Source organism: Zonotrichia albicollis, chromosome 2 (genome assembly GCF_047830755.1).
Source record: "Zonotrichia albicollis isolate bZonAlb1 chromosome 2, bZonAlb1.hap1, whole genome shotgun sequence".
Taxonomy (NCBI): domain Eukaryota; kingdom Metazoa; phylum Chordata; class Aves; order Passeriformes; family Passerellidae; genus Zonotrichia; species Zonotrichia albicollis.
Genome location: NC_133820.1, coordinates 15376572 through 15391142, shown reverse-complemented (window position 1 = coordinate 15391142; position 14571 = coordinate 15376572). Strand labels below are relative to the sequence as shown.

General features: G+C 39.7%; 1 protein-coding gene across 3 annotated transcripts in view; it reads left to right on the top strand.

The window, feature by feature from the left end:
* Positions 1 to 14571, top strand: part of DSCAM (DS cell adhesion molecule) — a 487286-nt gene that overhangs the window by 294792 nt on the left and 177923 nt on the right. For all 3 annotated transcript variants that reach the window (XM_074534053.1, XM_074534061.1, XM_074534069.1), the window contains exon 9: positions 5669 to 5947. In XM_074534053.1, coding sequence (XP_074390154.1) covers positions 5669 to 5947 — 279 coding nt within the window. The remainder of the gene's footprint in view (positions 1 to 5668; positions 5948 to 14571) is intronic.

The window sequence follows — 14571 nt, the reverse complement described above, 5'->3', positions numbered from 1 at the left end:
GGCTTTTCCACTCCCAGTGCACGAAGTCTGGGGTCACACAGCTGCCCTAAGGGACTGCATGGCCTGGTGGCTGTGATTTTGCATCAGCCATAAATATTCATGGCCAAAAGTATTTCCTATTGCAGGCACAGCCCCTGCAACAGTGCTGTTGCAAGAAAAGCCATCAGGGAGCTGTTTATAATGATAAAGCAGGGGATGATTCTGGTTTTGCTGTGCAGAACACCATGTTCAGCTGGCTGCTGCAGGAAACAGGAGATCTGCAGGATGCTCTGTCTCAGTGAATCATCTCAGCAGCTCCTCCCAGCAAAACTCCCATGGAACAGAGGGCAAGAAATTAAGGATGTTCCTGTGCTAATGGAGAGCAGCGTGGAAGCCCTCCTTGCCCTCCTTTCCAGCAGTCCCCCAGAGGTACAGAAGACCTTGCTAGGGCACAAAAACATAATTTAAATCTTCCTGTATTAGCACTAATGAGGCTGGCCCATGCTCCTGTTCTTAAATAGACACTTAATTCAAGCTCTCATCAATAAAGCATTCCCAGGACACAGCACTTGGTGGCATGAAGCAGAGATTTCCACTCTTCTGCCCATTGTGGGTAGAGAAAAATATCTCTTCCATGTACACAAGCACAAAGGGTAATCTCTTTCTAGTTAAGATGGAAAAACTTATATATAAAATAGCAAAATTTCACCAAAAAAAATCAAATGCAAACTCTGAAATATGGTCAAACTAAAGCTATGTACAGGGGAGTAAAATATATCAACACACATTGAAGGATTTTAGACAGATTTTAAATACATCTGTCCTACTGTAAATTTTCTCTGGAACAATTTATATACAAAATAGCATAATTTTAAGATATCATAATAGCTATATATATATATATATATGTATCCAAAAAAATCAAATGCAAGCTCTGAAATTTTGTCAAACTAAAGCTACGTATAGGGAAGGAAAATACATAAACACACCTTGAAGTATTTTAAACAGGTTTTAAATACATCTGTCCTGCTGAAAATTTTGTCTCTCAAAGTACTACATACCCCTCTTATTTTTTAGTGCTGTTTGGCAATGGTACAACTTAAGTGTGCAAAAAAAACTCCTCATGCTGGTTAATCAAATTATTTTCTTAATCATATTATTTTCTTAATCATAATCATAATAATCATAATATTTTCTTCTATCAAGGATATATCTCTCTTTTTCACCGCAGATATTGATAAAGACAGAAAATTTTATATTTCAGAAATTATTTGCCAGATATCATCATAAATTTTTAATAAGGTTTTTTTTGAGGGGTCATTTCCTTCTTCAAATGAGCAGAAAGAAAGTTTATCTCCTATGATAGCTCATCAAAAACTTACTTTACCAATTTAAACTGGTGAATACCAGTTTAAATTAGCTGAAAAACATTCCTCAATATTTCAAAGTTTTTGCAAGACTATTTACTTTCTTCTAAGTGCTGATTTTTAAATTACACACTGGCTTTTAAAATAAGCTCCTCATAAGGACTGCAAGCTGCTGCATGTTGAATATACATTATATTTTATGAAGCAGAAATGCTGGTTTCCTCTGTATCTCAAAAACCTAAATAGAAGGAGAATGTGCTGCCTAAAAATATTTCAGCGAATTTCTGAAATACTCTGCAGGCTGCTACTTGTATTTTAGAGCTGGTAAATGCAGCCTTGCAAATCAATATTTTCTGAAAAACATTTCAATGTCACCTAATGATCTTTCTCCCTGTTTTCTTCATCAGGGAGATGGAGAATGAAGATGCACATTATTATCCTTGGGCAATATTTTGTCTGACTTTCAATATAATTTTTTTCTGTGAAAGATTGGCTCAAATTTGTTACACACTCAGCAGAAAATACAGAAGTAATTTGCCACCCTGTTGTGAATTTTAGTGCATTTTTCAGTAATGATGTCTGAAAAATGATGTCTGAAGAGAAGAGTTTGGGCAGAAATGTGCTGGGCACCACAGTAAGGGGAGGACTTGACATTTAGCAGGTATTTGTACTTATCAAGGGGAAAAATTATGGTTAAACCTTTTGAAAGACACACAGTTAATTTCTCATTCCCATCATATTATGAACTGCTTGTCAATAAATGCTAAGAGAATTTTTTTCTCTTAGATGTACAAAAATCTGAGCTCTCTCATGTGAATGAGCCAGCTGGGCTGAGGTAATTCCAAGAGGCTGCAGGTATTTTGCCTCATTTTGTGACAGCAAAAGTCTCCAAGTGAACAAGGGGATACTTTCCAGTGCTCAAAGTTCAAATAAACACAGTAATTTATACCAAGTTTATTTTTTTTCTATGCCTGATCTACCAGGTTTTCAGAATGCCAAAACACAGGTTTTAGCAATTAGAGAGATGGCAGCCAGGAAAGGTGAGAAAAAGGGATAGCAGTGGCACTTTTCCCAAACCCAGACAGTGAGGGCCTGGAAGGATAATTTGTGTTGTCCTGTCCCTGATGTCACCTCTCTGTGGCAGCTGAGCATGGTCATAACTTCCCCTCATCAAATGGCACCGTGGCTGTGCTGGAAATTGTGGAGTTAATACAAAACTTGTATTTGTCAACCTCCTGCACTGTGAGGAGAATCTGCACAACCATTTGAACACGACTTTGAACAAGGCCTCAGTCCTTTTGTGGGGCCTGGAGTCATGGAATTATAAATCACAGAATTTGGGCTGGAAGGGACCTCAAAGCTCATCCAGAGCCACCCCTGCCGTGGCAGGGACACCTCCCACTGTCCCAGGCTGCTGCAGCCCCAATGTCCAACCTGGCCTTGGGCACTGCCAGGGATCCAGGGACAGCCACAGCTGCTCTGGGAATTCCATCCCAGCCCTGCCCACCCGGCCAGGGAACAATTCCTCATTCCCAATCTCCCATCCAGCCCTGCCCTCTGGCACTGGCAGCCATTCCCTGTGTGCTGTCCCTGCATGCCCTGGCAATTGTCTCTCTCCAGCTTTCCTGGGGCTCCTCCAGGCCCTGCAAGGCCGCCCTGAGCTCAGCCCAAAGCTTCCTGTGCAGGTGAGCAATGCCAGCTGTGCCAGCCTTTCCTGCCAGCAGAGCTGCTCCATCCCTCTGCTCATCCTGGAGCCTCCTCTGGGCTCTCTGCAGCAGCTCCAGCTCCTCCCTCCACTGGGGCAGGGCTGGGGCAGCTCTGCAGGTGGGAAATCACCTGAGGGGCACAGGGACAGAATCCCCTCCCTTGACTTTCTTGCCATGTTTGATGAACTTTCTTACTCCTAATGGAGGACCCAACATTTGGATCAAAGGAAATGCCTGGAGCTACTCAGTGGCCACCAACACTTGTCCCTGCATACCAGAAACAGGACACTGATAAAAGGAGGAAAAATGCTGCTGGGGAAGGCCATGGGCACACACTGCAACCACTTGAGAGATTTTATTTTTTTTCTGCTTCAACTCTGGGGAAACCACAACCTTACAATTTCTGAAGCAGAAAAGGACAAAAGAAATACAATTAGATAAAGCCACCAACTCCATTTTCTCCTGGAGTTCAAACATATCGATCACTATAAATGTTCTGCTCCGGGGATCCTTCCATCTTTCCTGTTCAAATGTAGTACAGATTAGGTGTAAGTGATCTCCCAGGCAATAGGAGAATGCACTTCTATATCTGAGGTGCATAACCTCTAGGAACCTTCTCTTTTGATAAATCAGGATTTGAGTACTGCTGGCAAAGTTGGTTGTGCAGCCCTTTCAGGAGTGATGGATAAAAACCTGTCTGAGATGAATGCCCTGGTTGTTTCAATGCTCCCCTGAGAACGGCAGAAGATTTTGATTCCTTCATCTGGACAAGTATTTGCCTCTCAATTTACCAATTGTTTAGTAAATGTTCCAACCACAACCCAAAGAAAACATGGCAGCCCCATTATTTTTTTCTATGTTTATTTAATCTGTCTGTTTCACTAGTTTTTATTAAAAACACCTTAAAACAAAATTATTTTAAGAAGTAGAGTTCTTTACTTTGGTAGAAAATATGGTAATTTTTTAATGTTTTTTGGTTCAGCCAGAGAATAATGTGGTTTAAAAAAAGAAAAAGAAAAAATATTCTTCAGTCCAAGTATGCTTTACAGGAATTAAATGCCAACTTGAACATTCATGCCTTGTACCATCCCTTTGGTTAGAAATCAGTTTTACCTTAATTTGCCATCCTACAAGTACTTCCTCTTCCTGCAATCTTGGTGAGAATTGTGACTTGAAACATTAAGAAATAAATGCTAGAGGCAGTTAAGGAAGCTCACATTCCCTGTCATCACACCCCAGAAGCAAAGCTGGAGCCTCTTCCAGGTCTATTCCATGACCTTTAAGCAAGGCCCTTGGACCAGACCTTGAGAGCTGCTGAGCTCTTCCTGGCAATGTCACTGCTGGCAGCCCTGGAGAGCCTCAAACTGGGGGTGCTGTGACTTCTGGAAAAGCTGGCAGTGCTTTGATTTCTGGAAGAGCTGTCTGATCCTTTTTTAGGGGTCTGCCAGGTGTCTCTAGAAGCCAGGACTTCCCCTGCTTGTCATCTCTGCTTATGTACTGGGTGGCCAAAAAATGAGAAGGTGTTTCCAAAAATGAGATTTTTCCTGCTTAACAATGCTTTGTGGCTGTCAGAGGTGTAGATTCTGCACATCCTGATGCCTTTTTTTGGCTACCTGAAAACAGAGGCCAGACAAAATTAAGGGAATAAAAAGTGGTTATATTTATTGAAGGACCTTCAGGCACATTTAGGGTAGATGAATACCAAATTTTACAAAATACCAAAATTCTCACACTCTCTGAGACTGATGTTTATCTGAGCAATAAATTGTTCTTAGCCTGAAAATATTCCCATCCCTTCATTAAAAGTGATGTCAATACCCCATACCAAAATGAATGACAGATCAGGAGTTTTCACACTTTTATAAGTTTGGTCCATTTGCATATTGGAGGTTAATTTTTCAATTACATCTTCAGGTAATGAAGTAATTTACCCCAAGTTTGCTCCCCCCAACTCACTTTTTTTTACATTTCACAGGGCTTAAGACAGTGAGGTGTCCTTGATCCCTAGAATCAGACAGGAATTGTTGTGTCTGACCAAAATGGGAAAGCAGCAGCTAGGGCTGTATATGGAGTTTAGAGCTATACACTAAAGAATTGCAGGATTAATTAGAATATTTCTCAGGGCCTGAGACAGTGAGATGTCCTTGATCCCCAGGCTTAGAGAGGAAGTGTTGTGTCTGACCAAACTGGGAAAGCAGCAGCTAGGACTGTATATGGAGTTTAGAACTATACAGTAAAAATTTTCAGGATTAAACAGATATGAAATATTAGAATATTTCTCAGGGCCTGAGACAATGAGATGTCCTTGATCCCCAGGCCTGGAGAGGAATTGTGTTGTCTGACCAAACTGGGAAAGCAGCAACTAACACTGTATATGGAGTTTAGAGCTATACACTACAGAATTTCAGGATTAAAAATATATTAAATATTGGAACATTTTATATTAAAATATGTTAAATATTTAAAATTATAAATGAAAATATTAAAAATATAAAAAATATGAAAACCAGAATAGCTAAAATCCATCAATCCCACCCTGCACACATGCCCCGTTACGTTATTTCCATAACCAAGGTCATGGCTTCAACAGCTCTCTCTTTCCCTCTCTCCTTCCAGTCCCACCTTTCATCCAGCCTTTCGAGTTCCCTCGCTTCTCCATCGGGCAGAGGGTGTTCATCCCCTGCGTGGTGGTCTCGGGGGACCTGCCCATCACCATCACGTGGCAGAAGGACGGCCGGCCCATCCCCGCCAGCCTGGGCGTCACCATTGACAACATCGACTTCACCAGCTCCCTGAGGATCTCCAACCTGTCCCTGATGCACAACGGGAACTACACCTGCATAGCCAGGAACGATGCAGCAGCTGTGGAGCACCAAAGCCAATTAATCGTCAGAGGTGAGGAGGTGTAATTGCTTTGAAAGGCGCTAATTAAGCGGAATTCATCGGTATTGTGTGGTGGAATCTGTTTGATGGGTATGGGGGGTACCACTTGTGCGGTTCTCTGGGTCTGGATTGAAGGCACTTGAGATGGTGTTTCATGTTCACACTCAGGTGTTTATTATTTCTTATCAGTAAAACAGTCTCACTGTTGTGAGTTCTGCAGCTTTTCATTAGAAGGCACAAAATGGCCAACAATCCCTTGGTACAAGGTCCTTTAAGACTAAACTATCCAACGAAGAACTGACACCTGGATTATTTCCCCTTTTAATCCAATAACTGATCCAAAAGGGCTGCAATGGGGACTTTTCTGCCCAATTACAAAATGCCACCCAAGCCCATGGAGAAGGAGGAAGAAGCAGCATGAAAAAGAAACCCAGGACAACACCCTGTGCCCTCCATCTTGCTGCCATCCACAACATACTAAAAACCCCAAAACCTCAATTTCTCACCAAGTGATACACCTACACTGCTCTCTATAATCTATTTCACACTTTTGTGGATTCTGGTCTATCTTGAAGTCTGGGAAACTTTCTCCATGGATGAGGGTCAGAGTCAGTGCTGCCCTGGGGGTCAGGGTACCCCAGAGCAGACAGAGAAATATTCCTTGTGTGCCCTGGGTTTCCACAGATGGGAAGTGTGATGTGGGAATCAGAAAAATAGAAACTTCCACAGACATGGAAGGGTTTAATTTGCAGCCTTGGGAGAAGCGTGGACTGATGTAAAAAAATCAATACACAGACTTTAAGCAGAAAAATCATAAACTTAGGTTTCTATAGTTGTAAGTAAGAATATGCCTTAAGTGAGAAACTATACTGATAAGATGGTGAAGGGTTTATAATGTAGGGGTGTGGTTGTACAGAATGAGCTAAGAGTTCAGAAGTTATAATAGAATCATATGTGAAGCATTTATAATGTGGAGATGTGGTTGTGCAGAATAAACTGAGAGTTTAGAAGTTATAATAGAAGCATATGTGAATGTTTTACAATGTAGGGGTATGGTTGTATAGAATAAGCTGAGAGTTTAGGATTTATACTAGAAGCCAATGTGTGCATGTGAAACAGAAGCCAATTGGACAGAAGTATCCAAAGTGCAGTAGAAGTGAAGGTGATAGGTTAGAAAAACAAAATAAACCCTGTGGCAATTGTCTATTGGGTTAGAAAGTTCTATATTGCCTTGTAACAAAAAAATAATTGTGACTACTCTTGAGCCAACTGCTTGTTCATTCAAAATCTCACAGTCTCTGAGGCTGATGTTTATCTGAGCAATAAATCGTTCCTGGCCTGAAAATAGTCCCATCCCTTCATTAAAAGTGGTGACAATGATAGAGGGGAATATGCTAATCCCTCTCTCTTGACAGAGAGCACAGAGAGCAGTGAGGCACAGAAAATAATGTGAGTTTTCCTATCTAAAGTCTTGAAACTAATGAAAAACCCTGGAGTGTTTGGGGTGGGTAGGGGAGCTGCAGGAGTGATTTCCTGGAAATTTTATCATCGGGATAAAGCCTTTGAAACGATATAAAATGATTTTCTGCTATTGTTTTAGTCTGATTATACCCATTTTTTGTTTAGACCACTCTCTCCTATATTATGTCAGCAAAAAAAGCAAAACACTGATGTTGACTTCATGGGGAAAGAACTCTCTGCTCTTACCTTTTTCTTTTCCTGGTTTGTGTTTATTATGCAATTAGCAGGATTCATGCACTCATGATGACTTACAACATTTTGCCTTGAAATAAATGTGAATATACATTCAGTAAGCAAGTATTTCATGTGGAAAAAAACCTTTCTAGTCACATCTTAACCAAATTATCTAGAGATTATTCCTTGTGATGTATTTTCAAACTTACTGTGCATAACTTCAACAAAAGCACATTGCCTCCTCCTCTTTCTAGGAATTTTTCAAAGTATTTCAAATTTTTATTTTTAAAAACTCAGTCAGACCCTTCCCTCTCCACCATCTCCTTCTTGCTACCAAGCCACTGGGCCTTTCAGAGAAAGAATAATCCTACAAGAAACCTCAGTAATTTCTGTCTACTGCACACTGCTACATTTTATATTCCCTCCTATAAGTTTGCCAAGATAAACCTTAAAATCTTAATGGGGCTTTTGCAATTTTTCCCAGGGATTTTTCCCACCCTAAAATCTGAAGAACTCTTTTAAATCAAATGTTCCCAGTGTTTTAATGCTATCCTTAAGGAATTATTCCCTAATTTTCCAATATGCTTACTTTTTTTAATACTAGTATTCCCAAAACTCAGTGGTAAACAGATCCATTACTTTTCTACTATCTTTGATATAAATATTTCATTATTTTTTAAATTTTTGCTGATTTTAATCTTGCTTAAGATTATTCAGTACAGATGTTTATTACTTTCCTCATTTATTTAGCAATTCTTAAATGAAGTGATTTAATTAACTACATGCATTTAATTATTCCTTTCTAAGCTTTTCTGCTAGATTTTAACCCTATTCCTCACTCTAATGAGAGCTTTTCCTCACCTCCTCTTTTGCTGGAGAAGGCAAGGTTGAAAACCTCACATTTCTGCCTGTGTCTGCCCTGCTCAGAAATGCTGCACCTAAAACCAGCTGGGATTTTTCCTGCTTTTCTGTAATTCAGCTCTAGAAGTGATGGGAATGAATCTGCAGCAACCCTGTGTGGGTTCCTACAGGAATTTCTTACTCCCAGGATGGTTTTACCATCTGAGAACAGGTTGTCTGCCACCACTGTCTGTCCTTGCCAGGCTGAGACCCATAAGTGTAGGGATTTCTGCTCTGTGCAGGGATTTCTGCTCTTTCTAGGGATTTCTGCCCCGTCCCCCACTGCTGGGGACAAGCCCTGCCATGCCCTGACTTCTCCTGGCTTTGCCTGAACTGCACTTTCCCTGTCTCCTGCTGTCTGTGGGTAATTCCTGCCCTGACCTCTGTTCCCAGGACACATCTGCCTCTTGCTGCCTTTTCAGGCATTAATCAGGTTTCCCCTCTTGTCCAGCAGAAGAGTTTTGGGAAGCCTGTCCCTCACCCCAACACCTCCATTTTCACCTCTATTCCCTCCTCATATGCTTCCTGCTCTAATTACACCTCCTGATGAGGTGTAAAAACCCCATGGGCATGATAGAGAGGAGCTTTCCACTTGCTTGTACCCAAGGGCTTGGAGAGCAATCTTGGATCCTCAGTTTTTAGGAAGTTATGAAGGCTACACCATGCTCCCCCCTTGCTTATCCTTCTGCCCATGTAATGCTCTGCAGAGCCTCCTTAAATCCTCTCCTCTCTCTTGCTGTCACTTTAAATGATAATGTTTTAATCAGTTTTGGATGTGCATCTGAGATAACATCTCTCACTCAGAGGAAAAGGGGGAAATGCAATATCATGTCTGACCTGAATTCTCTGCCAAAACCCTCCCCTGACCTCTTTCCCTGGTGCTGAACTGCTGCAGCTGCCTCATCCCACAGAGGTCAGAGCTCAAAGAGCCACCAAAGAGTCCCTGTGGTCACTCCTCCTCTGCATCCAATCTGACCTGACACATTTCAAGTCAGACTTGTTTTCCTGCTGCCTGTTTCTCATCCCTCCTCATCTTTTTGTTCATAGGTGCTGTATACCTGAAACATTATATTTTTCTAAATAATCTAAATTATTTTTCTCCAAAATAGGGAGAAGTGGTGCTTTAACTCCTCTTGTTTCTGTTTGAGGGTTTCTCAGCAGTGTGCTTTAAACTTAAATGCTGCTATCCTAAATGCTGGGAGATGTGTTCTGGGAAAATCTTATTTTTGTACACACTGTGCATTTTGGTATGAGAGCACACAGTGAATGGGAAAGGAAAATTAGGTGAAATATGGCTGTTACCCACACAATTCCTTTTTCCTTATTTAGACTGTCCTTGTATTCATTTCAAAAGTTTTAAAACAGTGCAGGCCATTGTGTTTCTGAATTAAATGGGCATCCACATCATTTTACAGCGCATGGAGAAGACTAGAAGTACAATCTAAAGTCGAGACATTCCTAAGGAGAATGAACAAACACAGGCCAACTGCTCATTGCTTCATTTGAATTATTAGTGAACACAGAAATTTCTGCAGATTCCATACACAAACCTAAATTCATCATCTTTACACCTTCAGATATGTTTTCCTCAATATCTTCTGTCAAATCCCATAGATCTGCAATTTTTTATCATCACCATATATTCCTGTTTAAAGTCTGTTAAATAGATTTCTTATAATTCCTCCTACAAATATTATTTTTCATACCTGAGCTGCACTGCCATTTTGCCAGGGGTGCTAAATGGCAAAAGGAAAACAAGAACTGGTTTCTTCAATTCTGTGGGTACGTCATGGCAAATCTTCACAGTTCCAATTATTTCGTGCTTTATAAAAGCAACCAAGTGGTGATGAGGAGGATGAGGAGCCCTAAAAACCCTTGGCCAGCAAGGCTGGATCCTCCCTGTGTTAAATATCAGAGGAGGAGGATGGCCAGTTTCCACAGCATCACACAGGACATGGAAGCAGCAGCTGAGAGAAAGTGAGATAATAAAGCTTTGGAGAATCTGGGTGGGATCATCTCAGGGCAATCTCAGCTCTCTCTGCCATGAGCCCCTTGGTGAGAACCTAGAAATGAGACAGAGCCAAATGCTCTGGACATGGGGCTGTCAGTGCTTCTCTCCACAAATTATTGCTAATTTTAGGCTAACTGGAAGAGGGGAAAACACCTCCAGTGGAGCTGAGCTCTGCAAACTTCATATTAGGAGGTGATGGATAAGAAATATTAGGTGTAATACCAGAGAATCTAAACAGGCAAAACCTTCTGCCAACACAAGAATTCTTCCAACTGGAATCTCTCCTCAAGCATGAGATACAAATCCACAGAAGAGCAAGCTTGATTAGTCCCAATGTTTATGGAATATCTTTTGAAAGCTCAGTAGGAAGTGGAATTAAGTGAGTGAATGAGAACAGAACTTTCCTTCTCAAAATTGTAAGTTCTGCCAGATCCTGGTCTTCAGATCTTCTGGAAATGCATTAAAAATTCAGCAGCTAGAAGGGCTTCTCAAACCTCCTAAATTATTATTATTATTATTATTATTATTATTATTATTATTATTATTATTATTATTATTATTGTTGTTGTTGTTGTTGTTGTTGTTGTTGTTGTTGTTGTTAATGTTTTTATTATTATTGTTGTTGTTGTTACTATTATTGTTATTAATTTATTTCTTGGCACGCTCTTGGTTTGTTAGTCATGCCCATAAGAAAAAGGAAAAGAGAGGATCCTGTCATGAGAGCCATAGATAGAAATGAGGAAAATATCTTCTCCGTCAACTACTTAAATCATCACAAGGAATTAATCAAGACTTTACTCATTAAGGCTGTCGTCTAAGAGTGATTAAAAATCTATATACACTTTTTCATGTGTTATTCATTTCTGTAGAGTTTCCTAAAATGAAGTACTTATGAAGTAAAAAGCAGTGAAAAGAATTCTAATGGGTAACCAAAAAAACCTGATAAATGTATTAATGAGTTCAAAATTTTTCTGATACTACCAGAAAGGAGAATTCAAAGATAGTAGTGGATGCATAAATCATGATTTTATATGTGCTGTTAGTGAACACATCATAAGTTAAAATTGAGATAAGGTCTTTAGATAATGAATAACCCCCCATAATGCATTTAGTGCATTAAATGTGTTTTCATTTTGCACTTGCCAGGGGTGTTGAATATAATTAGATAGTTAGACGCACAATGAGGAGTCTGGATTTTTCAGATGGTAGGAGAGTTTCCACCTTTTCTGTGATGTTTGGTGGTGGTGCTGAGGTGATGCAGTTTGGGACAGAAAGGCAGGGAGGGAAGATTAAGGCCAGAGCCGGTATCTAAACTCCTTTACTTTCTTTGATGGTGTTTACATTGTGGCTCTGAAGATGACTCCTAAAAGATTCACTTATTTAATGTATTCATTAGACAAATCTGATCAACACAAATCACTAGGCACGGTGTCATTTTGCAAAAGTACATCTTTTTTCTTGAACTGCAGAGCAAATGGTTTCACTAAAGCAGCTAAATCGACCCCTTAGGTGCAATGACCACATTTAATAACTGCTCATCTTTGCTAAAGTACAGTGTTTAACGATCTCATTCATTAATACATCAAGGGTTGCTTTGGCTGATTAAACTTCCTCCATCATTCTGACAGTGGGATCCAAATGTGAAGTACAAATATTCCATGTAAAAATGAAACACTGCATTTCAGGCTGGTGCCACAGATTATTTCTTAACTGACTCCAACCAGAGGAGCTCGTGGCAGGAGCCTTCATCATTGCTCTCCAGAGGGATGCACTGATCTCTGGGAGCCAGAGGTGCTTGCAGGGATTTGAAGTCTGGGAAGCAATGTGTGAGTTTGGCACCTGGTCCCTGGCAGGTCAGGAGGGATTCTGCATGTGCACAGAGTAGATTTAAACCAGGGAGTGAATGTGGGACCATCCATGGTGCTGAACCTCACCAAGTGCTGGTGCTGCACCTGGGTCAGGGCAATCCCCAGGATCCATCCAGGCTGGGAATGAAAAGATGGAGCAGCCCTGGGAGAATGATTTGGGGTGTAGAACCCTGTTCTGATTGCTTCACCCTTTGTTTTTCCTCAGTTAGAACCTGAGACTGCTAAACATAATATGGAATTTTTATTTTTTTTGGTATTTTAACTCCTTTTAACCTTCATTTTTTAACCTTTTACCTCCTTTGAGTTCAGCCATTAAAGAGTTGGCTTCTGTCAACTTATGGCTCTTACCCTAAATAATTCAACTCATTTCTCATCACAGACCTGTGGGTTGCATTCAATGAAGGCCCGCCAGAAACTCACTGTTAAAGCAATTTTAAATGCCCTCCTTCACAGGCTCAAGAACTGTGCTTCTTGATAAGGAGGATGATAAAAGTAGAACTCTTCTGTCCCATTAATGAGTAATTTCAGAGAGTTTCACTTCTAAAGGAGTAGAGGAGTCTCACATTTTACAGCTAAAGAGAGGAGGAACTAATTGTTTACTTTTTTCTATTAGCTCAAACATAGCAGACAAATTACCTTGCTTAAATTCTTGCTAAGCATATTTTCTTTAAGGGCTAATAATCTCCCAAAAGATAATGAAAAAATGAATGTGGGTTTATCATCTAAATCTAAGTATCAAAATCTGGAACAAGTTTTTAACAGCACTGTATTCTGAATTATGGCAGTACATAGCACAGAACAAGTTATTAAATTTAAATAAAATTGAGAAGCAAGTGAGCAAGGAGATAAAAAAAATGCAAAGGTCTGCTCTGTTTGCTTTTTTATCATTTATATAAGAAGAAAAATCCTCTGGCTTTACCTAGACAGCAATACAGAAAACATTGAAAGGTCATTAAATGAGTAATTTTTATTTTGTTGTAGCATCTCTTCAGATTTCTATTGGCAGTCTTAAGACTAAGTGGCAAGAGTTTGTCTTCAAAACCAGAGCAGCAGTTGACATTTTTATAACCCGTCCTAAAGGGTGGCCAAAGCTTTACTGAGCACAGAAACTGTTTCTGTAACTGGGTGTGGGATGAAATTTTTTAAAGTTTTGTTTATGGATCCAAAGAAGGAAATTCTCTGATTTCTGATGATACACCTGGTCCTGGAGCTCCAGAGCAAAAGTTAATTTTGGCAGTTACCATTCTAGTATTGCTCTCTACTGAAATTAGTAATTAGAACTGAGAATATCAAGAATATCTGAGACAAAAACTTAGGTTTTATATAAAACTAAAAATACAGTGATATCAATGTGATGAAAAGTCTTGTTCAGAGCTTGTCAGTGTTAAAGGCTCAACATATCATTGATATCTCTCTGAATTCTTAAAAGATGTGGAAAACTGTGGCAGAATTTCCATTAAAAAGCCCAAAGAATATTTCCACTTGGCATCCATCCTTTTGTTTTCTATATTTGCAATGGGATTACACAAAAAGTGTGATTTAGCAGGTAACTTTAATGCAAATAGTATTTTAAAGATTGGTTGCATTTATTCTATACTAAGCAGTTTTGCTTAACTTTTCCCAGAACTTTCTGCATATGCCTGCTCATTTAATAAAACAATTTCCTGAAAATTTAGCATTTCTTGCCAGTCTTATTCATAGCAAATGAAGAATATGAAAAAATGTTTTTCAAAGAGAAGGAAAATAAAAAAAAATTACAGAAATTTTATATTGGAAGACATTTTAAATTACATTCTGCTCTTCTCACTCTTCAGTGGTAGAGGAGGACAGTAATTATCAGTCACTCCATTGTATCTTTTGTAATCATTTACCTGTAAGAATGGTGGGTTCATGGTTTTACCTGTAAGAATGGTGGGTTCATGTTGTGCTTTGGTTTTTTTATCCCTCTTTATGGATAAGCAGCTTGTAATTGATTTTTTCAGAAGATGCAAACACAAATTTACTCACAGCTACCGAGGTGAAACAAGCTGATGCCTCCGTGCCAAGTTGTACAAAATCAAATCTATTTGTGCAACTAACTGTGCTTTTCACCTGCCCAGGAAAATACCTCATTGTGTGTTTGAGGATGAAACAAACACAGGACAATGAAAATGGAGCTACTG